The sequence below is a fragment of the Meriones unguiculatus genome, chromosome X, assembly GCF_030254825.1.
Source record: "Meriones unguiculatus strain TT.TT164.6M chromosome X, Bangor_MerUng_6.1, whole genome shotgun sequence".
NCBI classification, from domain to species: domain Eukaryota; kingdom Metazoa; phylum Chordata; class Mammalia; order Rodentia; family Muridae; genus Meriones; species Meriones unguiculatus.
Window position 1 is genome coordinate 32,285,710 of NC_083369.1, and position 25,927 is coordinate 32,311,636.

The window sequence follows — 25,927 nt, forward strand, 5'->3', positions numbered from 1 at the left end:
TTGGAGCAAAGAAGCCAGGCCTAGTTATTATTATTTTTTTTTTTACTTTATTTTTTAACAACTATCACATTGTTTCATTAAGACAAATAAAGAAGGGCACTATGACTTAGTAGACTCCCTTCTGAAACTGCCTTTCTTTAAGCCACGATGCAGTTCTTGTCTTTGGTCTGGTGAGGCTTCGCAGGGTGAGATGCCTGGACAGGTGGTGGGGCTGGGGAATTACAGGTTTCGGTTGCAGTGTCCTGGGTGGTCCTGGGCCTGCACAGGTGAGGGGGCAGTGGGATACGTTCCCCTAGGAAGAAGCCATCATCCTCAGACGACTCTGAACTGGGGCTAGAGGGTGAGCTGGAACAAGATCCTGAATCTGAACCTGATCCCAAGTCACATCGATGGTGGACATATCTGCTAGGATGGTGGTGGTGATGGTGGCTGCTGTGGCGGCGCTGGTGCCGCCGCCGGCGGCGGCGATGACAGCTGGGGGCCCTGGGTGGGGGGCTTCGTGGTCTTCGGCGCTGGGCTGGAGGTGCACTCAGGGTCCGTCGTGGACCTCCTTCAGACACCAGAGGGTCTCGGAAGCTGACACGCGGGGTACTCTGGCGACCAAAGGCATTATCTGGATGTAGGGCAGGATGGCCAGGGGATTTTGTGGGTGGCTCAGGAGCACTTCGTAGCCCTAGCTCAGGCATAGAATGACGGTGGGGGGCCCCTCTCAGAAAGTGGGAGGGTTCATCAGGACCTGCAGCTAGGAAAAAAAAAAAAGATGGAAGATTACTGGTATCTGCCCTGTTCTGTCTGGCCCTTACTTGAGGGAAGACTTGGGAATGCCTTCTTCCCCCTCTGGGACTGGGAAGTGGAGCAGAGGGTCAGAGGTTGGATACCCCAAAGTTTGACTCTTTGCTGCAGGCTTTGGATGGAAAGAAAGATAGGAAATAAATTAGCATGAGTAGGGTTGTGGTCCATGAATAGGGTGAGGGATTGGCCAGGAGGGGGCATATCAAGGGTTGGAGTAGATTTGGTTTGAGATAGAATGGAGGGGAAGCCTGGGTAGAGGGTGACTAGTTGGAGGAAGTGAGGGTAGCACTTGGGCTCAAGATAGGAAGAGTTGAGGTGTGTTATGGGATCTGGAGGCTCAGGCCGGACCCAGGGTTCAGCAGACAGGTGGAGTTAGGACTAGAGACTAGGCCTGAAATGGCCTGGAGAAGGATGGGCCCAGCAATGTGGGGAGACAGGATGCTGCAGGGCAGCCCAGGAAAGGCAGGGTGGAGGAGACGAGGCTCACCAGACTCTGCCTTCGTACAGGTGCCTTTGCTGGCTGTCTCTGATGTCCCCTCTGCAGCTGAGAAAGAAGCCCGGGAAGCTGTGAGCCGTGCAGTGGCTGTGCTGGCGCTCCAGCTTCGGAGGCTAGGCCCTGGAGTTGTGGTCTCAAATCCAAGGCTGCAGGCCCTTGAGCAGAAGATGAGGCCTCGGCGTGGCAGGAAGGGGCGGCCCAGCAGTGCTCGACCACAATGGCTACAGCAGAAGCAGTGATCTGAAGCATGCCAGTGTTGGCCCTCATAAGCCATCTGGCCCTGGTCCAGGCCTGTGGGGGACCAACATGAGTGGGAAAACTGAGGCAACACTCATAGCCTACCCTTCTTAAGCAGCTCTTTCTTAAGAAGAGGTGTGGGATTTGTGCTAGGGCACCCCGATTTTCCTCCCCATTCCCAAAAGGGGACCTCTCTGGAGAAAACAGATAAAGTGAGATTTGGCCCTCATCTTCCTTATCTTTTGGAGAGGAACTGGCAATGGTGTCCTCTCCTTTCTTATCTAGGATGCTCATTTAAAGAGCATACATGGGCACTGAGCTCTAATATGTGGTCATTGGGAGTCCAGTCAGCTTTAGGTAAAAGGCAAATAGAGGCTGGACCTGAAAAGAGGTGTGGATAGTGGGGATGGGACTTAGGTAGGACATGGATTTGGTAGGAAAGAAGCTGGTTTAAGACTGTAGAGTGTTGCCCGGTGTGGTGGTGGTGCACGCCTATAATCCCAGCACTCAGGGAGGCAGAAGCAGGTAATCTCTGTGAGTTCGAGGCCAGCCTTGTCTACGAAGTGAGTCCAAGACAGCCAAGGCTACACAGAGGAACCCCTGTCTTGAAAACAAACAAAAAAGAAGGTAGAGTGCCCTAGAAGCTAGGATTTAATGTTAGATGAAGGAGGAAATTAGAAAAGACCAGAGCATAGCTCTGGGCAGTAAAGGCTTTACCTTAGAGTACTAGAATCAGTGGGTGTCTGCACGTGTATTTAGGTGTGTGTTGTGGGCAACTTATGTGTAGGTGGGATTTAGAAAGCATGACATCTAGGCTGGGGAGAATATAACTCAGTGATAGAAAATCTGTTGAACATGTTGGAGGCCCTGGCCCTCAGTCCCATTTCCAGCACCAAAGGAAGCAAGGAAGGAAGAGGAGGAGGAGGAGGAGGTATAAGGGGAGAAGGGGTGAATGGGGCCATGGCATAGCTGTTCATACATCCCTGTGTCCTTTCCCATCACGTTCACCCACCGATGTGTTCCCCACAGCCATCACAGTACTCAGCATGACGGGCCTCATAGCAGGCGCAGCAGTGGGGGCGGCTCTGACGCATGACATATCGCTGCCCTCCTAACGAAGCTTCACACTCGAAACAGCAGAAGTGACCCATGTGCCAGTGTCGGCCCTCGGCCTCTGTACATTCCAGGGAGAAGATGATCTGCAGGGCACAGATCACCCAGGGCTGTCAGAAGAGCTTGCTTCTGGCTCTCTTCACCCTGCCTTCCCACCCCTGACTAGGGAGGCCCAAACCTCATCACATGCTTGACAGCGAGGGCGCAGGCATTCAGCATGGTGGCGCCCACAGTAGACCTTGCCAGCATGATAGAAGTAGATGAGGTCAACCAGCAGCTCCTGGCATGTGGTGCACACAAAGCACTGAGGGTGCCAACAGGCCCCGAGGCCTGCGCGACTGGCAAAGACAGCAATGTCTCCACCTCCAATCTGCTTTCCACACTGCCAAATGACAGACACCATCACAGTCACCAAGATAGTCAGATGAACAGGGTCAGCCAAGCTTGTGATAACTTGGGCCTTTCCTATGGTGAAGCTTTGTATATTTTTTACTACAGGGTCTCATGTAGCCCAGGGTGGTTCTGAATTTAATATACAGCGATGGCTGGCCTCGAACCCCTGATTCTCTGGTAACTATCCCCACCTATGGGATACATTTGAGATAGGGCTCACTCATAGGGAAGAGGAGGGAACATAAAGGACTGACTCTGCTCGTGTGGACAAGCCTTAATGACCATGGGTGGCCTTACAGGCAAACCTTTTAGGTAGCATTGGCAAATACTATGGAGGTGCTGTAGAGATAGCCTCCACCCACAGAGGTCTCAGCCAATGGACATTACCAAATAGTTTTAAAGACAGGCCTCCATCGACCAGAGAAGGCCTTGGAGACAAATTCCACCAACTGAGTATGGCTATTCCTCAGACTTCAGGCTCTGGGACTATGTATCAGTTTATTAATATTATTATTTGTTATTAGTTTGCATCGTTGGAGATGAGCTTGTTTGTTTTGAAACAAGGCCTTACTATGGAGCTTGGGTTGCCCTTTAAACAATTCTCCTGCCTCAGCCTCCCAAATGTTGAGATTATAGGTGTGAGCCACCATGCTTACCCATGGGGGTCAGATTTTAAGAACAAGTCCTGAAGCCTGGTGCAGTGGCATACGTCTTTAATCCCAGCACCTGGGATCCACCGCCGGTGGATCTCTCTGAGTTCCAGGACAGTCACTACTACAAAAAGAAACCCTGTCTTGTGCTCCCTCACAAAAAAAAAAAGAACAATTTCTGATCACAACCAAAGAGACATTGCTGTTATCTGTCCTCTGCATCGAGGAGAGGAAAACCCAGAAGTATACATCAAGGTGTTAGAGACAAATTAGACCCAATATTGGTATCTAAGGAACAAATTCTATTCATCCAAGGGCTCTAGAGACGCCCCAGTGGGGTTAAGTGAGTGGTAAGCCTCAGGGTCTTCACTTGCTGAGACACCCTATAGCTCACCTCTTCACAGATGGCCCCAGTAATGGTCACTGGGAAGATTCGAACGATGCCCCGACCCAGGTTCTCCCGTTTTCTCTGCTGGCTGAAGGCTTGCAACTCTTTCTTCTCCTCCTCTTCCAGGGCTGTGCAGTACTGTGCCTGGGGAGAGAAGGAGTCTTCTAGACCTCATCCATGATGACAGAGTTTACTTCTAGGTCATTGTATATTTGGTGCCTACTATCTGAAATACCCATTCCTCACCTCTTCTCTCAATTCTCAGCTAAATTTGGTCAAGGAGTGTCCCCTTCTGGCTCCTGCTTCTCCAGACCTTTCAGTTCAGCTCAGCTCACCTTTCCGTAGTTGACCCTGCCCATTTATTTCCAGTTGCCCTGAATCTGTCCAGGCTGTACCCCACTCCTGTCATGCTTGTTCTGTCTTCTCTATTCCTCACCTCACTGTCATGTGGAGGTAGCTGGTGCAGCAGCTGCTTTATCCTGTATTTTTCCCCAGGACTGTTGACATAGGGCACCTTGTCCTCTGGAAGGCAACTGAAAAATTGGTAAACCTGGGAGGACATGGAAGGGTGAGAAAAAACAATGACAATTAGGGGTGAGCCAGGATACAATGAAGCCATGGGTCCCTGGTTCTATGGGGAAATTAAAATCATCTGAAGTGCACTCCTCCTGACACAATCCTTGTCCCCAAAGCTCCTGAATGATTGAAGGGACCCATAGGAAAAACCTACAAGGCCTGCTCTCTTCCCTTTATAGCAAAATGTCTCAAAGGAGTTGTGAAAATTCCTGGCCACTGCACTTCCTCTGCTTTCCTTGTATCTTGACCCCACTCCAGTCAGGCTTCTGGCCCTGGCCATCTGCAAAGCTGTTAAGGTCACTGAGGATGTCTGCATTGTAAGAATCATTGTTCAGGTCTTAGTCCTCATTGGTCACACCATCAGCAGTCCAGGCCCCAGCTGATTACTCTCTCTTTCTGAAAACAGTTTCTTCCTTTAGCGTCCAGAATACCACAGAGCCCTGGTTTCCTTCCTTCCTTCCTTCCTTCCTCACTAGCTGTTTTTCTCATCCTTTAAATTGCTCCTCTGTACGCGTACTTTCTTGGCTCTAAGAATCATCTGTTGGCTAAGGTGTCACAAATGCTGCTCTGTGACCTCTCCCCACATCCTAGGTAATGTGGCTATCTAACTAACAGCACAAATTTTTATTCAAATTTGCTCTTGATTGGCTTTCTTTTTATCTCTTTCCCTTCCTTTGCCTCTCTGAGATGGGGCTCTTGATATGTAGTTCTTGTGGTTTGGACCTTGCTATTTAGATCAGGCTGGCCTCAGCCTCCTTAGTGCTGGCATTACAGGCATGCACTACCATACCTAGTTTGCCGTGGTGTTTTTCCTGTTTGGTTTTTGAGATAGGGTTTCACTGTGTAGTAGGCCAATCTGGTCTTAAATTCACAGAGATCCTGCCTATCTCAACTTCCCAAGTGCTGGGATTAAACACTGGGACTTGTTATGCAGTCAAGGCTGGGCTAGGTCACATAGTGAGTTCCAGGCCAATCAAGGGATACAGAGCCCTGTCTCAGAAAAATCCTCCCCAAACAACAAAAGACAGTGTATCCAGAATTGAGGCTGGGAGGCTTCACAGCTCAGTGGTAGTGCGGTTGCCTGGTATGCGCAAAGGCCCAGTCGTCCAGTCCTAGCACTGTACAGATTTCCAAAAACCAAGCCTCGATCAGCAGTGAGGCACAGTGTTGGCCCAGCTTTCTGCTCACTAGTCCTGTTTCCACTCTCACCACTACAAGCTGTTAGATATACTGTTATATAATAGGACAAGTCACGCCCCTCTTTTCACAATCCTCTTCAACAGCCCCTCACTCAGAGCAAATTCTCTCCATGACCTCCAGTTCCTCTGGCATTTCCTGTAAACACTCTTACTTTGTTCACCCTGATCTTGCCACACTGGCCTCCTCACTTTTTCTCTCACAGACGTGCCAAACACATTCTGCCTCTGGACCTTGGCGTTTCTACTTACTTTGCCTGGACTGTGTCAACCTCAGATTTCTGCAAGGCTCACTTCATCTTCTTCAGGGCAGCCCAGATAGGGCTTGTCTGGGCACTCTATTTATAATCCTGGCCTCCCTCCCATTATTCCTGTCAGATTTCTTTTTTATTCCATAACCCTTATTCTACCGGATGCAAAGTCATCTCTTTCCAGCTGAGAGTTCCACATTTGAGGGTTTAACTAGCCAAAGATATTTTTAGAAGACCCATATGAACTGTATACCTCTACACGAAGATTTCTTTTCTTTTCTTTTTTCCTATACAGGGTATCTCTGTGTAACCCTGGCTATCCTGGAATTAGCTCTGTAGACCAGGCTGGCCTCAAACTCAGAGATCTGCTTGCCTCTGCTTCCTGCATGCTGGGATTAAAGGTATGTGCCACTACTACCCAGCGACATGCAGATTTTTTTTCTTGCCATTATCATCATTTTTTTAAAAGATAGGGTCTTACTATTATCACTGGCTGGCCTGATATTCTCTAAATATACCACATAGTTTTGCATTTATGACTCCTTGCATATAATCCTCCTGCTTCAGCCTCCACAGAGCTGGGATTTCAGGCATGTGTCATGACACCCACACCCAGCTATTTTTTTCTCTGGACACTATCTTTTTTTTTTTTTTTTTGTGGTTCTGGGCTTGAGTCCAATGCCTTGTGCATGCTAGGCATGCTAGGCATGCTCTTCACCACAGAGCTACAGATCTCAGCACAGAAATAATACAACTACTTATTTAGCACTTACAGCGCCATGTATTATATCACGTATAATCTGGAAAAGATTTAACGTGTATGGGAAGATATTCGTAGGTTATATACAAAAATAGTATGCCATTTAATATAAGGTGTGGGTTACATAAAAATACTTTGCATTTTTATGTAAGAGACAGTATTTTTGGATATTTATATTCCCACGTGGAAAAATAAGTGCCAACATATGTGTTTTGGTGCTGGGGTTAAAACCCAGTGTCGTGTGCATGCTAGGGCAAATGCTCTATCCTTAAATCATAACCTCAGCCTTTGTTTTATGGATTCTTTACTGTCCTCAGTGCCTAGAAGTATCTGGCATACAGTAAATGCTCAGTAACAATTGAACAAATCATCAGTGGTGATGTGATTGATTGATAAATGAAGTGTTGAGATACAGCCTTGAGTAAAGGACAGAATAGAAATGGGGATGGAGAGATAGTTCAGTGGTCAGAAGTGCTCTCCTGCTCATCCAGAGAACTGGAATACAGTTCCCAGCACACACATTACAGCTGACAACCCCTATAACTCCACTTCCAATGAATCTAATGCCCTCTTCTGGACTCTTAGGGCACACACACACACACACACACACTTTAAAAAAGGAAAAAAAAAAAGAATGGAATGAAAAGTCAACAAGACCCACAGGAACTGGCCCAGTGATCACTCAGAACAGAGAGACACTGATATTCGGACCACACTCCAGCATTACTCCATAAATAGGTTTGCACTCAAATGCATATGTGCCTGTATATGTGTGCACCCATTGGAGAATGAGAGTGGGTGGCCAGCCTTTGGTCACCTGCTCTGGCTTAAGGCCAGGGGGTACCCAGGCATACTCCTCTGAAGCACAGCCTGAGTCATCATCAGAAATGGAATGGCGTTGGAAGTCCGAGATGAGCCGGCACATGATGCGTTCTAGGTCCACAGGCACAGCGTGCACCGCATGTTCCTCCCTCGGGCATTTGCAGTGCTGGCAGATCTTTCTGTGAGGGCCAGGATAGGAGTCAATTACTAAGGAGCCATCCACCAAGATCCCTGGGCAGTCCAGGTTCAACCAAAGGGCAGGACATGTAGATTGACACCAAAGGACTCGGAGCTGGGACAGAGCTCTGTGCCTGAGGCCAGGGCTGACAGGAGCTGGGGCTAAGAGCCAAGATCTGATTTCATTTGTGACCAGGCCACAGGGCACTGGCTGTGCCAGGCTCAGCTTCTGGCTGATGACAGGTCTGGAAAACAGGGGCTTACAGGACTCGGGGTTGGGCTATGATACTCGGTACAGGAGATGGAGGGGTGGGTCTTCAGAGTCTGAAGGACTTCTCCCTAACTGTTCCAGCTCTGGTACTTGGGCCAGATTCTCTGGGCAAAAGGCCTGAGAGGGTCCTGACTCAGGGGCTGAGACTGGTATCATAAATCATGGGATTTCCTCAGGTGGGAGATTCTGTGCTCTGTAAGATAACTACTCCTGAAGGCAGGTCTCTGGCTTAGGAGGGTTGGGGGTACTACTGTGAGTCTGTGGGATCAAGGTTTCTTAGATTTTGAGTGCAAGGCTCCAAGAGAACACTGGGTCTGGGAGAAAAGTTCTGAGCCTAAGTAAGGATCTGCGGACAGGGTCTGTGGATTCGGCTAGAAGACAGCTCTAGAGATAGGATTCAGACTTGAGAGAAGACTTTTTTGGGGAGTCAGGGCTGTGGAACACTCCTGGGAACAGGTCTCTTGGGAATGAGTCAGGGGGCGGGGCCCTGGAAAGGACTTTGAGGCTCCTTTCCCAACTGTACTCTCTGTGGGCAGAGCTCAAGCCTTGGGGAGGGTCTCTGACAAAGGCTAGGGTCACTTACCTCCAGCCATGCAGCAGGAAGCCTGGGCACTGTTCCCTGCAGGAATTGCAAGGCTGGCCACGAGCAGGGTCCTCTGCCTCTGGAGGCTGTAGTGGGTGGGAGTAGATGCAAGGAGAAATAAGGTGCGGGAGTAGGGAGGGAGAAGTCAATGCCTGCTCCTCCACTCCCAGACTCACAACCGCAGGCTGGGACCTGTCTCACTGGGGGCAGCGCTGGGCAGGCTGAGACCGCGCCTTGAGCACGGGGGAGGAGGAAACAACCAAACCGGAGGCAGGGCAGTGGAGACCACTTTCCTGTATATTCCTTTTCCAGGGAATTCCCCTGTCTGGGCTGGTATGTCCCTCTGTAGTTCTCAGATAGGTCTGTTAGGGAGAGCCTTCTACCTACCAGAGCAGAATCCCTAATCTGGGCATTCCCTCTCATGTTTCCCTTCAACATCCAGGGCGCCAGCAGCACTCCATTTTCACAGGGTAGGCGTCTGGGAACCCACCTTTCCCGGAGATCCCACATGAACTCTGCCCTTCCCTCAGAAGTTCTGTTGCCCCTCTTCCCAACCCTGCCTCCGTCTCTCCTACCTGAGGAACCGAGGAGTATCTTTAGGACAGCAAAACGTCCCTGTTCCATTCAGAAAGCCTTAGCCCAAGAAATCTTTGCCCTTTACCCTTCAGATTTTGGGACTACTCTCTTCTTTGGTCCGCATTCCACCTTTCTTGGTTAGAGATCTTTCAAAGAAACAGAGAAGCCCTCCTATCTAGGAAGTCAGCTTCCAGACTCCTATGGAAACCTGGAAATCTTCTGAACTTAAACCTTAGTTCATTGATTCTTGTTACCCATAAGTGAAGGAACCCACCACCACTCTCATTCTACAGTGCCCCCATGTTTTCCCCTTGCTTAATCTCAAATCTCAAGACCTTATTCTCTTCACCTTTAGGATTAATTCACAGGAAAGGGGGCGGCCCCAGACTGCAATGGTGTTAAAAGTGTGAGATGTGTTAGGGATTTGAGCCACCATATCTACACGTTTCTGCATCCGAGAGTGTGCTTCAGTCCCAGCTCCCAACTCTGGGAAAGTTAGGGAAGGGAGTTCCCAGACCCATCTTGGGGCACCTCCCCTCTGTTCCTGGTCCCTGCCCCCTCACCTGGGTTTCAGTTCACCCCTGACCCCCACCACTGCCCTGAGCCCTGCTCACCGCACGCCCGGAGCGGCGCCTCCGGGACCCACGCGCGAACATGGCGCGCCTAGACAGAGTCAAGCTCAGCTGGGTCAGGCGGATGGAGTCGGCTGCCACAACGCGTCGGCCCTGGCAGCTCTCTTCCGTAAACTTGACTCCGGGGTGGGAGGAGCACGCCTCTTAGGGCCCGCCCCCAGCCTGTAGTGTCTAAGTCACCGCGGTGGCCCCTATCTGAAGGTGAATGAGTGCCTTGCTGCAAAACCTGCGGTGCCGAGGTTTCTTTCCAGGGCTAGAACCAGAGCAGGGAGTCAGAAGTCTGGGCCTTCAGTGTCCCTCGGTGTCACATTCACACAGCCTTTAGGGCTTGAAAGTTGGAAGTGGGCGGGCTTGAAGTGCAGACATGATGAGAGTGATACACTAGAGTGCTTGTTTGGGTGAATACTGTCGATTTAACTTGAAAGCTTTGGGGGGCAGGGGTCAAAGCCACCTCTTGATCCCTTCCCAGATTTTCTTTTCCTGAGATGAATGTTACAAGAATGGTTCCAACTTCATCTTCAGCCCTGGCTGGTGTTCTATGGCTCTCACCGTCCGGCTAGGCCTATTTCATCTTCAGAGACAGAACTGAGGTTTATGTGAAAGAGACAAAACTCTCTGGCCAGGTACTGGGCAATCCACATCCAGCCATTGTGCACCTTCACTCCCTACACCCTCCCCTCGACCTTAGCCCAAAGAAGTAGGTCTTAGAGCCTTCCTCCCTGTTCACCTATTTTTCTGTCGCCAGGTAGATGTCTGTGTTTCCTGAGGTCACTTCCAGAGCTGGGTCTCTTTCCTGCTCTAGGTACCTCTGGGCCTCCGAGCTAGGAATCAAGTATCCTCAGAACTCAGGCGCCCAAGAGGAGCCTTTAATTAGGCATGAGGTGGCAATGGTTAGACAGACCTTTAATCTTGGGTGCCGAGGAACTCCTTCTGTCCACCTCAACCCCATTATGCAAAACCCTGTTACTTCCTGACCCTTGTCCAGAGAAAAGCTGGGGAGGGGGGAATAGCACTTATCCATTAGTCAGTCAGCCTCTCTATCTGGTAGGTCTCTGGTTTTTCTGCTGAGGCTGAGGCAAGGGAAAGGAGATAGATCCCACAGGACCTGAAGGGTTCAGAAACAAAGAAACAAGATCTTGTGGAGTCTCTGTAGTTGGAGAGGCCTTGAGGATCTGAGGAGAAAAGCCTTCATTGGGGCCAGGAAGGGTGGTGGCTAAGGGATCAGCGTGAGGACCACACCCTAGGAGGACTCTGTGGCTATCGTTGGGATGACAAACAGTTCTAATGAAGAGTGAGACTCAGAATAAGTTGTAGGCAAGGCTTCAGCAGGATGTTGCCAGGGTCTGAGCTCCCCCTAAGTCTCTTTTTCTTGTTGCCTGCTCTCCCTTCTGCACCCGCCCAAAAAGACAGACTGAGAAATCAGAGACATGTGGACTACTAGATGGTTGAGGAGTTTATTTGGGAGAGGGAAATTTCTCATATTTGTTCTTCCTTGGGGAGGGGGTCTTCAAACAATACCAAAGGGCACAGGAAAGTAGGGGGCCTGGAGGGAAGAGGGTGGGGCCACAGTCAGACAAAATGGCAACACATGATCACAGGCACTACCAATATCACTGACACAGCAGAAGGTACAGGACTGGGGCTCCAGACCCAGCTTCCAAGTATTCTGGGACAACAGGAGTATGGAGGGAGAGGGTAGAGAAAGGGGGAAGACCGTGGGCCAGCCCCACAGACCTGTAGACTCTGTCTTCTGATTATCTAGCTGTCTCCTGGGGGGGGGTGTGAACAAGGGACATTTCTCTCTGAATCATACCCGTTATGTTCCAAACCACAATACTTGGCTAATCCTAGGTTACCTCAATTCCCAGGGGCCAGGAGTATTCCCTCCTACTTTTAATAAAACTCATCTCACAGGTCCTAACCATGGACTCCCACCCAGCGCTCAGGCCTACTGGCCAAACTACACTAAAATGAAAACATATTTTCTTTTCTGCCCATTACAGAAAGGGCTTTCTCTTCTGCAACCACCACACATTCCTCATACTCTTCATATTCCTGTCTGGAATCCTGACCAGGACCTCACCTCCAGCTTAGGTTCATTCCTGAACCCTATTTCTATCCTTGCTCAGGCTCTTTGGAATCAAGCTCTAACTCCTGAATGCTCCAAGACACACCCCTTTTAGAGATGCTGGATCCAACCCAAGCCTGCCCATTCTGGAGTCCACTGTGTTAAAGCCACGCCCCTCCTAGAACCACCCTCCCAGGTTCTATCAAGCCTCATTCCAGAATGCTGTAGACACCACTTTCTTTTTAGGCTGCACATCCAGTATGTCTGGAACTCAACTCTCAGCTGTCTAGTCTTCTCTATCCAGAGCTCCTCTCTTCTCCATCTGTTTCACCTAAGCCTCCACCCAATCCAATGTTCTACTCTTGGGTTTGGATTTCTATTCAAGCTTCTGTTCATGTGATGCTGGAGGAACCAAAGCCAGAGTTGGGAGGAGCAGAAGGAAAGAAGGAAGAGGAAAAGTCACATCGACCCACTCCGTGCAGCCAAGGTCTGGTCCCTTTCCTGTTCCCTTTCTAGAGCCCCCTTACCTCAAGGGACAGGGCTGGGGTACAGATAGGGGTTGAAGAATGCAAAGTCAGGGTTAGGGAGGAGCCCATTCAGGACTGGGCCCCTAGTGCATGGAGAAGTTGGGTAAGGGTAAGGCTCAGACAGATAAATATATATATATATCTATATCTATCTATCTATCTATCTATCTTTCTTTCTTTCTATATATATATATATACAGCAAAGACAGTTAGGGTTTCCTGGGTTGAGAGGTGGAGACCTAGGGGATGGGTATGGAAAGTGGAACAGGCCTTCTGTTGAGCTCTTGCCCACCTGCGGGGTCTTCGTGGGCTTCACTGACCTGTAGAGACAAAAAACACAGAAAGAAGAAGAGGTCCAGATGAGGGTGGTGCCCACACAGATGATGGTGGTACCCTCAAGAAGGGACTGGGCCACTGTGCTTTGTTCTTCTCTAACAGGTCTGGAGTCAGCCTCATCCTAACTGCTCTCTCTAGGAAGATATTACTAATCTGGCTGGAACTGGGTATTAAGGTCCCCTCTCTTAAACAAAAAAGCCCATTAACCAGTCCTGCTGTAGTCACTGTTGAAAATCCATGTTGAGCCTGGCAGTGATGGAGCATGCCTTTAGTCCCAGAAGAAAGCAGATCTCTGAGTGAGAGGCCAGCCTGGTCTACAGAGTGAGTTCCAGTGCCAGAACAGCCAGAGCTACACAGAGAAACTCTGTCTCAAAAAACCGGAAAAAAAAAAGAAAATTCATATAAAAGTATCCCTATTTTTGTAAGGCTTACATTATATCGGGGGAGACAGGTTTCATTTACACAATGAATATGACATACTAGTGAATTATCTAATATAAGATGATAACAGGCCAAGCATGATGGCACATGCCTTTAATCCCAGCACTCAGGAGGCAGCAGTGGGTGGATAATCTGTGAGTTTGAGGCCAGCCTGATTGACACAGTGAGTTCCAAGACAACTAGGGCCATGTAGTGAGACCCTGTCACCAAAACCCAAAAAACTCTAAGTGAGGCTGCTCTTCTGGAGGATCCACATTTGGCTCCCAAAACCTACACTGAGTGAGTCACAACCATCTGTAACTTTAGCGCCATCAAATCTAGCCTTTCTCCTAGTCTCCATGGTCATTTGAACTCACATGCACCTATTCACATATATACACACATAATAAAATACAAATAGAATCTTTTAGAAAAGCTCCCTAAGTGATGTGTGTATAGCATAAATAAGTCTTAGTTATACCCGCAATCTAGTGGCATATGGTCACGAACTATAAACTAGTAATTAAAAATTGTGTTAAGGAAAAACATAGGTTATCATGAGAGAGGTAACAAAGGGGATTTTTTTTTTACACCAATAATCACTGATACAGGATTTAGGATTTAGGATCCCAGAATTTAGGAGGCAGAGGCAGGAGGAAAACAAGTTTGACACCAGCTTGGATTACATAATGGGACCCCAAATGAAACAAGCAAACCAGGGAGGCAGAAGCACAACAGGAATTGAAGATTATCCTTAGCTACATAATGAGCTCCAGGCCCGCCTTGGCTACAGGAGACCTTGTCTCAAAAAATAATAGTGACAACACAGCAACAACAAAGCCAAGTGTGGTGGTGCAGGACTATAAATCCCAGCCACATGGGAGATGGAGACAGGAATATTGCAAATTCAAAGCCAGCCTGGGCTACAGAATGAGTTCCAGTTAATCTGGGCAACTTAGTAAAACTGTCTCAAAATGAAAAGGGAAAAGAGCCCGGTTATATATCTCAGTGGTAGAACACTTGCTTAGCATTCAGGAGACCTGAACTTGTAATTAAAAAAAAAATAACTCTCCCGATAAACAAACAAACAAACATCAAAAACAAAGACTTCATTGAGCGAGTGACCAAAATGGCTAGGTAAAGAAATGTATGTGTAAAACTTTAGGGTTCGCAAGTTCAAAGGCCCTGAGGTAGAACTGGTCCTGGCACAGTTCTAGTAGGTGAAGGTCACAGTAAATATCTGTGGGGGAGTGCTGCCTACATAGGCCTGTGACCACATACAACTGACTTCCAAGTACAGGACAGTGATTGCTGAATTTAGAGGACAGTCGCCTAGCAGAATCCTTGTGGTTGCTGGGGAGTAAAATATGCTGTAAACGGGATAGATGAGGCACTTGTGAAGAGGTTAAGGAAGATCACTGTGAAAAATGAAAGGTTGGATATATTTTGAAAATTGGAACCAACAGGACATGATTTTTTTTTTTTTGAGACAGCGTCTCACTGTGTGGTCAAGCAGCCTGGAAATTGCTTTGTAAATCAGGCTGAGCTTGAGCTCAAAGGTCTCTGCCTCCCCAGGTGCTGAGATTAAAGGCTTGTGCCATCACCGCCTGGTCAAGAATTTTTTTAATTAATTAAATGTGGGATATTTTATGAGACTCGCGATCTTGGCTCAGTCACTACCAAACCCACCTAGGTATTGCTATCTTCTCTCTTTTTAAGATAGGATCGGGCTATATAGACTAAGCAGGACTCGAGATCTTGCAATCCCTGTGCCTGTGCCTCTCAAGTGCTGGGATTCTATGTGCTCCACCACGCCAGGCATTCTTTTTTGTTTGTTTTTGGAGACAGGGTTTCTCTGTGTAGCCTTCGCTGTCTTGAAGCATATTTTTAATGGCCCAAGGAGAAGGCGTATGCGTGTTTCCAAGGCCTCTGACCCTCTCCTTTTGAAATTCCAAACCATCTCTTTCACTACAAGGGTTATGGAGAGGTAGCAGCAGGTCCACAACCTTGCTCCTGCGCTGGCGTCCTTCAAAACCCAGTGTTTACTTTCCCCAGTCTACTGGCGTTATCTCCGGTTGTTACACCAATCATTTCGAAGACCCACCTTCCTGAAAACCTACACTTCAATGGCTATCCACTGCGCAAGTGCCCCTACACGCCTTTCATTGGTTACTCTGAGCGCTGCTCTTTCCTCTTCCTTCTTCTTCTCTCCTCTCATTGGCTAATTTTTCCGCATTTTTTTGTAGTTCTGCCTGTCTATTGGTTCCTTCAAACTTCACTTCTTATACCCTCCCTGCCGCATCTGCCCATCTATCACTCACCAGATTACATCTGATTGGAGAAAGAGGTGGGCGCGCCCTGTGGGCCGTAGCCTTGCTGCCCATAGTCGCCCTGAGGCCCGTAGCCACCGCCACTGCCACCGGCTGGCTGCCCGTAGTCGGGCTGGTAACCACCCTGAGGCCCGTAGGAGTCCTGGGGCCCATATCCTCCGGGACCCTGGCCGTAGCCCGCATCGCCGTAGGCATCCCCAGGTGCTGGTTGCTTTTCCGGGGCACCTGGAGGTGCGCGCATGAACGGGGCGGCCCAGCCTGTCTCTTTGAACACGAACCATAGGTTGCCAACCCAGAGCACCAGGTTGAGGAAGCCGAACACCTGCAGGGAGACAAGACCAAAGTTGTTGTCTCTCACCCATTGCCTTGGCAGTCCCAGGGACTTTGAGGCTGAGTGAACAGGAATGGCATTTTTTAGGGCATAAATTCTGTGACTATCAGTGTATAGAAGAATTTGGGATTGGGGCGTTTGTTAGGATTCAGATTCCCCGGGAATCTGAATCTGTTTACGGGTACAACTATTTATTGAGCCCAGTGGCCCCCATGTGTAATCCTAGGGAGTTGGAGGCAGGGTGATGATTATTTTTTTTTTTCAAGACAGGGTTTCTCTGTGGAACTCACTTCTTAGACCTGGCTGACCTGGAGCTCAGAGAGATCTACTTGTCTGTGTCTCCTAAGTGCTGCGGTTAAAGGGGCGTGCCACCACCGCTCAGCAATCCAAGACTAGCTTCAGGACTGATCTATTTTGTATATATTTCAAAATATAGTAAATTTAAATTTGTAAAATATGGGGTGGGGGGCTGGAGAGATGGCTCAGAGGTTAACACTAGCTGTTCTTCCAAAGGTCCTGAGCTCAATTCCCAGCAACCACATGGTGGCTCACAACCATCTGTAATGAGAGCTGGTGTACACGTACACATGTAGATAGACTGCTGTATAAATAATCAATCGAAAACGCTGTAAAATTTGTAAAATATGCAAGTATATATTTTAAAGAAATAGACATCACTAATTGATGCATATATAAATGTATGTATATACAAATTAACATATAAATGCATCTGTATAAAACAGAAATGTACATGTATAAAAATATATTTGTTTTTTGAGATGGGGTCTCTTTATGTAGTCATGGCTGTCCTGGAACTCGTTCTGTAGACCAGGCTGGCCTTGCATTCAAGTGCCTTTTTTGTGGTTGTTTAGACGGGGTTTTCACTATGTAGATCAGGGTGGCCTCTGCCTTCCAACTGATAGGTTTAAAGGGTTCCAGGAATAGAATTCCCATTCTCAGGAAGAACAATACGTGCTCTTAAGCACTGAGTCATTCCTCTAGCCCCTCTTTTATTTACTTTTTAACAAATACTCTTGGATTTATTTTTATTAAATTCATTTATTTAGTGTATGTGTGTGTGTTTAAGATAGGGTCTTATTCTGCAGCTTGACTGTCCTGGCACTCTTTATGTAGATCAGTCTGGCCTCAGACTCACAGAGATCACCTGCTTCTGTTCCCAAATGCTGGGACTGAAAGTATGTGCTATCATGCTTACCAAAGTATATGCTATTAAATAAAAATAATTTAAAATTTAAAAACAAATATATGAAACTGACATAAAATATTTAAAAACAAAATGCTATATGCCATTTACTGTATTTTTACACCCTCTTCTAAGCACCTTTATTAGTTTACTTAAATTTCCAGGTTTGAGCTAGGCAGTGGTAGTGCATGCCTTTAATCCCAGTACTCAGGAGGCAGAGGCAGACGGATCTCTGAATTCAAGGCCAGTGTGGTCCACAGAGTGAGTTCCAGGACAGCCATGGCTATACGGGGAACCCTGTCTCAAAAAATAAAGCAAATAAACAATAAAAAAAATTTTTTCCATGTTAAGACAGGAAGTACACCTACATTTTATTTTATCCTTTTTTTTTTTGAGACAGTCTTGAAATGTTGCCCAGGCTGGCCCAGAACTCCTGGCCTCAAATGCTGAATTTTGTCTCTCCACTTGCAGAGTAGCAGAGACTGCAGACAGGCACCACTCCATCTGGTTGATATCCCCATTCTGATTACTTTTAGCACATGTAGTTTATTCTTATGATTCTGAGACAAGGTCTCGTTTTGTAGCCTAGGCTGTCCTGCAACTCACTATATAACCCAACTTGGCCTCAAACTTTTAAGTCTTCCTTCCTCAGCCTCCCAAGTGCTAGAATTACAGGTATGTGCCACCACACATGGCCTGATTTATGTCCATTTTATTTTATTTTTAAAGACCTTTAAGTTTCATTCTACGTGTGTAAAGTGTTTTGTCTACATGTGTTCATGTGTATCACCTGCATGCTTGGTCCTCAAGATGATAAGAAAAGGGCAAGTAGAATTATGGAGGATTCTGAGCCAATGTGTAGGTGCTAGGAACTGAACCTAGATCCTCTGCAAGAGCAGCAAGTGTTGCTCTCCTCAATCCCCCTCCTTCCTTGCATCCCAGACAGAACTAGCTCTGTAGACCAGGCTGGCCTACAACTCAGAGATCTGCCTGCCTCTGCCTCCCTAGTGCTGACACTAAAGGTGTGCACCACCACTGCCTGGATGAACAGCAAGTGCTCTTAACCATTGAATCATCTCTCCAGCCCTTGTTATATCCATTTTAAAGCTAAGTTCAGAGAGGCTAAATTACCCAAGATAGCACAATCAGCAAGTGCAGGAAAGAAGAGTTCAAATCTTAGCATCTGCAACAGTAATATAGGAAATAATCTTGTGTTAGGTTCTTTCCAAAGCGCTATGTGTGTTGTGAATTCAGTGAATACTCAAGTTTGGAGCAGGACCTATCATTAGCTGTCAATTTACATACTCAAAAAGATCCTTGAGAGGCTTGTCACTAGCTGAAGGTCACAGAGCTTGCCAAGTGACAGCATCTATGTTCAGACTGATTCTAGCCAGTAGGGGGCGTCCAAGTAGGAAAACATTTCAAGATAGTCTTTTTCTTTTGCACTTAAGGAAATAAATCCTAAAAGGATACTGAGTTTCAGGAGATTTCACATGACTGGGCTGGGTCCAGTTGTCCCAGCCTAATCTGAAAGGCCTCGTGTTCCTCGTTTGGGGATAGGCAGTATGTGGTATCCCTGCGGTTAGAACTGTTCAACCTTCTTTGGTTGGCATGCCTCCTCCAGGGAGCCCCCATGGACCTCCTGGCATTCCTCTCATTCCCTGTCTCCACCACTTCCCATACCAGACTGTATCTCCCAGCTTTCCTCCTCCAGCCCAGCCAGCTTCCCAGGGCTTACCACTGAGGTGTTGAGTCCTGAAGTCACAGGGTCCCTTAGTTCCTTGCATGTGTTCCCTGTCTGGCCGCACATAGTCATCTGCTTGATAATGTTCTCTGGGTCTGTGGCCATCTTCACATCCGACAGGCCTTTGGCCCAGGCAGATGAGCTAACTAGCCACATGAAGGCGAACACTGCTGTGGCCAGAAAGTCCTAGGCAGGAGTGAGGAAGATGCCACCGTGAATGGGCTGCTTCATGCTGAGCCCTGAGCCCCTTCAGGTCACAAGCTTTTGTGGGAGGGTTCCTCTAGAAGAGGCCTTCCTCTTTTCTGCCTTTGCAGCTCTGAGGCTCACACTATTTTCACCCGAAGGCCTCAGCTTGAGCTTCCATGAGTGTATATGATACAGAGGATGTGGGGGTGTGCTAGTGATATGTGGGTGTGGATGTTGAGGGGGGAAATAATTCTGTGGGATGTTTCTGAATCTGTGAGAAGTGTGTTTTACCACTTTTATTTGCATGTGGGAATATGTGTCATTTTATGTCTGGGATGAGGGTGTGAGAATCTCTGTGTAGGAATCAGTGTCTGTGTGGCAAGGTGACATGCATGACTGCACAGTGAACTTCAATACTCCTTCCTTTGATCTAGTCTGTGAGGATGTGTGGGGTCTCTCGATGGTAGGGTCAGGTTGTCGGCCAGTCTAGCATTCTGTGTAGGCTCTGAGTATGCCCCCATGATTCTGTGACTTCACAAGCCAGATGTTCAATGTGAACTCATGGAGACAGTTGCAGCAATAGCAGTGTTGGGCTGCTTGGCTATGGGCCTGTGGACTTTGGCCTGTGAACCAAATGAGCTGGGTCCCTGTGGACTCATGTCCTTGGTCACTGCATGCAATCAGCTGTGGCGACTCACCATCATGGGCCCTTTGTTGTTCTCTCGGTACTTGTTCTGCAGAAAAATGTAGGTGGCCAGGGCTCCCATGGTGTAGAGGAAGGCAAACACAGCCACGGTGACAAAGAATTCAGCTGACGAGGAGTAGTCCCCAACTAGGAAGACCTTGGTGGTACCCCCTTTGCAGGTGGGTGCATCAAAGTATACTTGGTGCAGCCTGCAGAGAGAGGTGTGTGGGTGTGGCCCAGACTCTAAGAATCCCTTTCTCACCTTCCCAGCCAAGTATATCCCAGGTTGTTTTGAGGTCCCAGGAAGAGGAGGAAAAGAACCATCCACAGAGCACTTGCAATGTACCACTGGTGGCTGAAGCATCCTGGTAAGATATGTGGTACCCCTCGCTCACTGCAGCCCAGGTACTCCTGCCTCTGAGTTCATCCTAGAATGTGGCAGGTATCTTTCTACCCTAGAGCTTTTGCACTGGCTGATGTCTTTAACAGAAATTCTCTCCCCTCATTGTTTCTCAGCCTCTTGGCTAAGATCATTTTAGGAATGCTCTTCCTTAAGATAGCTTCATGTATTATTCTCCCAGCTCCCTCACACTGCTTAACTATCCCCTTCTCATTAAAGACTTCCTGCATTTCAGTTTAAAAGCATTTTTTGGTACCGATGAATAAAAATCAGACTCGTGTGTGTGTGTGTGTGTGTGTGTGTGTGTGTGTGCGTGCATGTGTGTGCAGGTGCACATTTGTTGATGTGTATGCATTTGCACAAACTTGTGACAGAGTTTAACCTCATGTTTTGTTCCTCAGGTGCCATTCCCCTGCCCTTTTTGAAACAGGGTCTCTCTCTAGCTTGGAACTTGGCAATTACCCTAAGCTGGCTGGCCAGGGAGTACCAGGGAATCCAACATGAGCCACTATGCTGGGCTTTGTTTAATGTAGGTTCTGAGCTCCAAGTTCAAGTCCTCACACCTGTAAGGCAAGTACCTTACTGACAGAGCTATCTCCCAGACCTAGGATTTTTTTTTTCTTTATCTATTAAGAGGCAGGGCTTATTCCTTGTTTTCATTTACTAACAGATCCCAAGGGTCTGGAACAGTGCTGCCACTTATTAGCTTTGCAAGCAGTGTTTTTGGGGTGAAATTCACAGTGGATGGGAACAGGTTCAGAGAAGTGCATTTGTTTGTGTGAAGTCATGCAACTAGTACAGGAAGGACAGAACTTTTGTATGAATCCTGTCTCCCCCTAAGTCATGTTGACTGCTACCCTGTGCTGTGGTGGTGGTGGAGCACTCATTGGTTGGCAGAATGAAACTGGACTAGGGGCCCATAGCTCCGCCCTCAGGTTAGAGACAGGCTCCTTGGACTGAGCAAATAGAATTGGTGTCCTTGTATAGCAGAAGGTCCTGAGCATGGAAGGTGCTGGGGCGGGTGGTACTGCTTTATGGAGAGCTTTTGTGACCTTGTGAATTCTCAAAAGGCTGGTTCTCATGCTGCCAATTACCCTTCACCTCTGCCCCCACTGTGTGTGTGTGTCTGTGTGAATGACTCTTTCTCCTCCAAGGTACTGGGGATGGAACCCACGGAATTCAGGACAAATGCTTTGCCACTGAGCTACACCCTCAGCCTCCAAACTCTTTCCTCCCTGGCTTGTGTAAACCAGGATACTCATCGCTGCTCTCTCTCAGGGCATGCTCCTCTACCATCTCCCATTGCTATTATTGCTCAGAGTCTGAGCTGGCTTCCCTCTTCCTACTGTGTGACGTCTTGTGTCTCCTTTTACCCTTGATCTTTCCCAACTCCTAGTTTCCAACGCTTCTCCAACTTCCTAAATCTGAATTCTTATACTTCACAAGCTTCTGAAGAGCACTTCCTGTGTCTCAGACACTGCACTGAGGGCTTCATAAGTATAGACATGGTGAAGATGTCCCATCATCTGTGGGACATCAGTATTTTCTCTGTTTACAGATAAGAAAGTTAAGACTGTAATACGATTTAGTTCAGTAGTCAAGGAAAGTCAAGGGAAACTGTGAGTCTGTCTCCCAATCCTTTAGAGATAGTAGCTCTTCCAGCTTGTCCTTAGTCATGTCCATCTAGTACATAGCATATAGTACCTGGTAGGGACTCAGTACATATCAGGAACGTCTAATTTGGTCCCATGATTTCCTACATCTCTACAGTACCCTCATTCTTCTTTGGCAAAGTTCTTGCATGAGGATATGCTTCTAGTATTTCTGTCCATCTGCAGTTATCCCCATTTGTTTGTTCTAATATAGGTCTATGAGGACAGGGAGCTTTTTCTGCTATGGTCACTATTAAACTCCAGCACTTTGAGAAGTAAATAAGGTTCACTAACACTACTTTAGAACACTTTTTAAAATTGCATTTTATGTATTTAGTGTGTGGATGCCTGTGTGTGTAGGTGCATGTGTGCCATAGCTCGTGTGTGGAGGTCAGGGAACAGTTTGCAGAGAGTCTGTTCTTTCTGCCACATGTGACGTAGGGATCAAACTCAGGTTGCTAGGCTGAGTGACAAGTGCCTTTATCTGCTTAGCACCCCCTTATTTTGAGATAGTATCTCACTTTGTATCCATGGGGAGCCTGGAACTCGTCACATTTTTTTCTGGCATAGCCTCCCAAGTGCTGGAATTACAAGCATTTAACATCATACCCAGCAACTAACAATAACTGAGCATTTACTGCGTTAACGTCTACACACATGTAGTGCTCACTCAGGCATGCATGCTCTCTCCCTCTCTTTCTGGAACACAGGGCCTTGTCAATGCTACGCAAGCTTTCTGCCCTGTCATTTACTTCTGAATCTTCTTATTTCCTCTTTATTGCTCCCCTTTATAGCCAGAGAGGATGCCACCCTGTGTCTGTCTTGCACACCACAATACCATAGACAGCTAGAGCAGTGGCAGTTACACAGCAAGTGTTCAGTGCATGGGCAGTGATCCCCGTGGCTGTGGTCTTTGGTGTGAGCTGTGCAAAGGTCATTGAAAAGGACTGCCCAGACCCACCCTGCCCCTGCCTCTTCCAGGTCTCAGGATACCAGGGCAGGAGCACACCTGAAGGGGTACTCAAATTCAACTTCGATGTTGAGGGCACTCTCCGTCTTGTTGGCACACTCCACGCTCAGCCGAAGCTCTCCGTTGTAGCTGCCGCATGTAGCAAAGGCGAAGATGGCAAAGACCTTGGGTAGCAGGGAGGTGGATGGCTGTGGTGAGCCTGTCTGCATGTGGGAGGGAGTGCCCTCCTCTGGACAGATTGAGGTGGGGGGGGGGGACAGCACAGACAGTAGCAGATGGAGAGGTCCCCACCCCCACCCCCCTAATCATGGCTCATCGGGTCCTAGCACAAGCTGATTACAGGGGTGTGGCTGTTTCTCTTTCCCTGTGTCTCTCTGTTTTCACCTCTAGGTGCTCTGGCTGCTCCTTTCCCATTCCCCTTTCCTCGCCTCCCCTCTCCTCCTCTTTCCTTTCTCCCATCTTCTTTTTCTCTCCTCTCCTCTTCCTTTCTTCTCACTCTCACTGTATCTCTATCTCTCAGTATCTCTGTGATTTTATGCATGCTCTCCCTCCTTTCCCCCATTAATCATCTCTTTTTTTTTTTAACTCCCTGTGTGACTGTATGTCTCTGCATGCCTGTTTCTTGGTCCGCTTATTTCCTCTGCTCTGTCTCTCTCACAATCTCCATGGTTCCTCTGTCTCCCTTGTGCCTATTTTTGTATGTTGCTTTCTGTTTTCTCTTTTGAGTGCCTCTATATCTGTGTGTGCCTCTTTCTCTCCCCTACCACATTTTCCAGTTTTAGGAACAGTTCTCTGGGTCTCATCTCTTTTTCTTGGCATTTCCATCACTACCAATCCCTGTTCTCATTCTAGGTCTCCTTCAATGTCTCTGGATTTTTCTGGTTTTGCATCTCTCTCCCTCTCAGCAGTTGGCTTCAGGCTCCACCTCCCATCCCTCCCTCCTTTAGTTCAAGAGAGGAGGTAGGATGTCACAATCTGTCACTCCACAACAGGGGTACCCTCGGCCTTATGTGATGTCATAACCTGTCTGTTCCCTATACTTCACCCCTGGGGACCTTACTCTGGAGCCCAATTCCCTCATCTCCCATTCTTGTCATCCCACTCCTTCCAGTCCTGTAGGACTGCTCTTCTGCACCCCATTACTACTCTGTCTCCTGCACCCCACAACCCCGCAACCGGGAGCACACTCACCCACTGCAGCACCTTCACGAAGCCAAGGGGCTCCTTGACCACCCGGAACTGACCCCCAGCCACCAGCTGAGGAGAAAAAACATTGGGGAGGGGGTAGGGTTGTGGGGAATAAAGATGGAGGTGAGGGGCCAGGCTGCCAGGCAATGATCCCTGGGGATAGGGCATGTGACCCTCTGGGAGTGGGTGACATATGGAGAGGGAGTGCGGAGGAGAAAATGACACTTTGGGGAAGGAGGAAACATGAGGGTCTCAGAAAACCCCCTAGGGTTCAGGAGTGGTGAATTGTGAGGTGATGAGTCACATGGAAGAGGAGGTTGGGTGTAGGAAATAGATGGGGTCCAGACTAGTTAGGGAAACAAGGTCTGAACTGGTGAATCAGATAGGGGAAAAGGTTGAGTGGAAGAAGATGGGGTTCATTGGAGTGGGGGAGGGGACGTCGGATGATGAAGGTGAGTCACAACAGCATAGGGGAGAGGTCTGCATTGGTAAAGGCGAGTCAGATGATGGTGGTTGTGTCTGAGGAGATGGGGAGGGGTCGCTACTCGTTAGGAGGAAGCCGATTCTGAGGTGATGAAGAAGAGGGAGATGGCGGAGATGGTTTCTAAGGTGGGAGGGTTGCTGGGGCATGGATTTACTGGGTATGCGGTGGGAATGAGGAGGCTGGGGGTTTTGGAGAGGCAAAATCGGATAGTCCCCCTAGATCTGCTCCGGGGGGCAAAGGGTGATCATCTTCTAGGGTGCATTCTCTTTGGGAGGGGCGGGTGCCAGCCCTCCCCCACCCCGCTCCTACACCTTCTGTCGCTCTATTTCCTAGCTCATCTGCAGCCCCTCAAGTCTTCTTTTCATTTTCCCCTTCCCTCCCGTACCCCTTTGCCATCTTCCAAGACCTGAGCTTCCCTTTCTCCCCTCCAGGTAGGTTGACAGCTCTTATGGGGCTTCTGGTGGTCCCCTCTGCCGCACTGAGGACAGCCTTCGCTGCGGCAAAGAGCGCACTCCATTTCTCCATCTCCCTTCCCAATCTCTCCTGCTGCAGACCCCCGGCTCCAGCCCCAGCCCCAGCGACCGTATCTCAGCTACCCTGGCCACCACCTCTCAGGGTTGGAGGGCCAAAGCCACCCGTGTTCCCGCAAGCGCCGGGCTCTGTCTACGGTGCTGGAGCACGTACCTGATTCACCACGTCCATGTCTGCCAGTAGCAGCATCAGCAATGCAGGGGGCGGAAGGTGCCTGTTAGCAAGGGCGGGCGCGGGGCGCGGCGGGGGCGGCGCGCGATCGTTGGAACAGCCCAGTCGGTGGCAGCCCGCCCCTCGCACTCTGTCTCTCTTTTCAGCGAGCGCCTGCGCAACACGGCCCCTCCTTCCCCCAGTTTGCCTGCAGCCATTCCTTCCTGGAGGTTGGAGGCTGTGGATCTCACAGTGTAGGGTCTTTACATAGGTAGGTAGGTCCTTACATAGGGTCCTACATAGGGAGCTCTGGGAATAGGAGGACCTCTCAGTTCTATGGTATGACATTTTGCCAAGCCTACTTCTGTGTTTTTTAAAGTGTGTGCACTCATTTAATCCCTATGTAGCAATGACTATTAGTCCTGTTGTTACAGATGAGAAAAATGAGTCTCCAGAGAGATTAAGTGACTTGCACAAGGTCACACAGCTAGTAATCGGTAGTGTTCAGAGTCTCTGCACTTAAATGTCTCCACAGTTTAAAGACAGTTCAAGGTCCAGAGGGTTCCTTTTGGAAAATCTGCATTTTATGCACGTCCCCAAACAATAACCATCTCCTCAGTTTCTCTCTCTCTTTTTTTCTCTCAAAATTATTGCATACAGTATACTTTACCATCTGTTTATCCTTGTCCCTCTTTTTAAAAACACATGTTTTGTGTTATCTCTCTTTCTTTTAAAAATACATTTATTTAGTATGGAGAGAGGGAGGGAGGGAAGGGGGAGCACTGCAGCACAGGTGTGGAGATGAGAG

The 25,927-nt window shown here is 48.4% G+C and overlaps 2 protein-coding genes across 2 annotated transcripts; both read right to left on the reverse strand.

The window, feature by feature from the left end:
- Nucleotides 1-24: 24 nt before the first annotated feature.
- On the reverse strand, nucleotides 25-10,051 carry Prickle3 (prickle planar cell polarity protein 3). The gene is made up of 9 exons (XM_021658490.2): nucleotides 9,896-10,051; nucleotides 8,706-8,791; nucleotides 7,670-7,853; nucleotides 4,506-4,619; nucleotides 4,076-4,213; nucleotides 2,817-3,020; nucleotides 2,538-2,724; nucleotides 1,280-1,579; nucleotides 25-742 (listed from the first exon to the last, which is right to left on the reverse strand). The coding sequence occupies exons 1-9, from the start codon at nucleotides 9,935-9,937 to the stop codon at nucleotides 138-140; spliced, it is 1,860 nt and encodes a 619-aa protein (XP_021514165.1). The 5' UTR covers nucleotides 9,938-10,051; the 3' UTR covers nucleotides 25-137.
- Nucleotides 10,052-11,353: 1,302 nt separating this feature from the next.
- On the reverse strand, nucleotides 11,354-25,263 carry Syp (synaptophysin). The gene is made up of 7 exons (XM_021658496.2): nucleotides 25,123-25,263; nucleotides 23,958-24,023; nucleotides 22,806-22,930; nucleotides 19,758-19,953; nucleotides 18,868-19,059; nucleotides 15,586-15,916; nucleotides 11,354-12,828 (listed from the first exon to the last, which is right to left on the reverse strand). Exons 1-6 carry the CDS (start codon nucleotides 25,156-25,158, stop codon nucleotides 15,590-15,592), a joined length of 942 nt encoding a protein of 313 aa, XP_021514171.1. The 5' UTR covers nucleotides 25,159-25,263; the 3' UTR covers nucleotides 11,354-12,828; nucleotides 15,586-15,589.
- Between the last annotated feature and the right edge of the window lie 664 nt (nucleotides 25,264-25,927).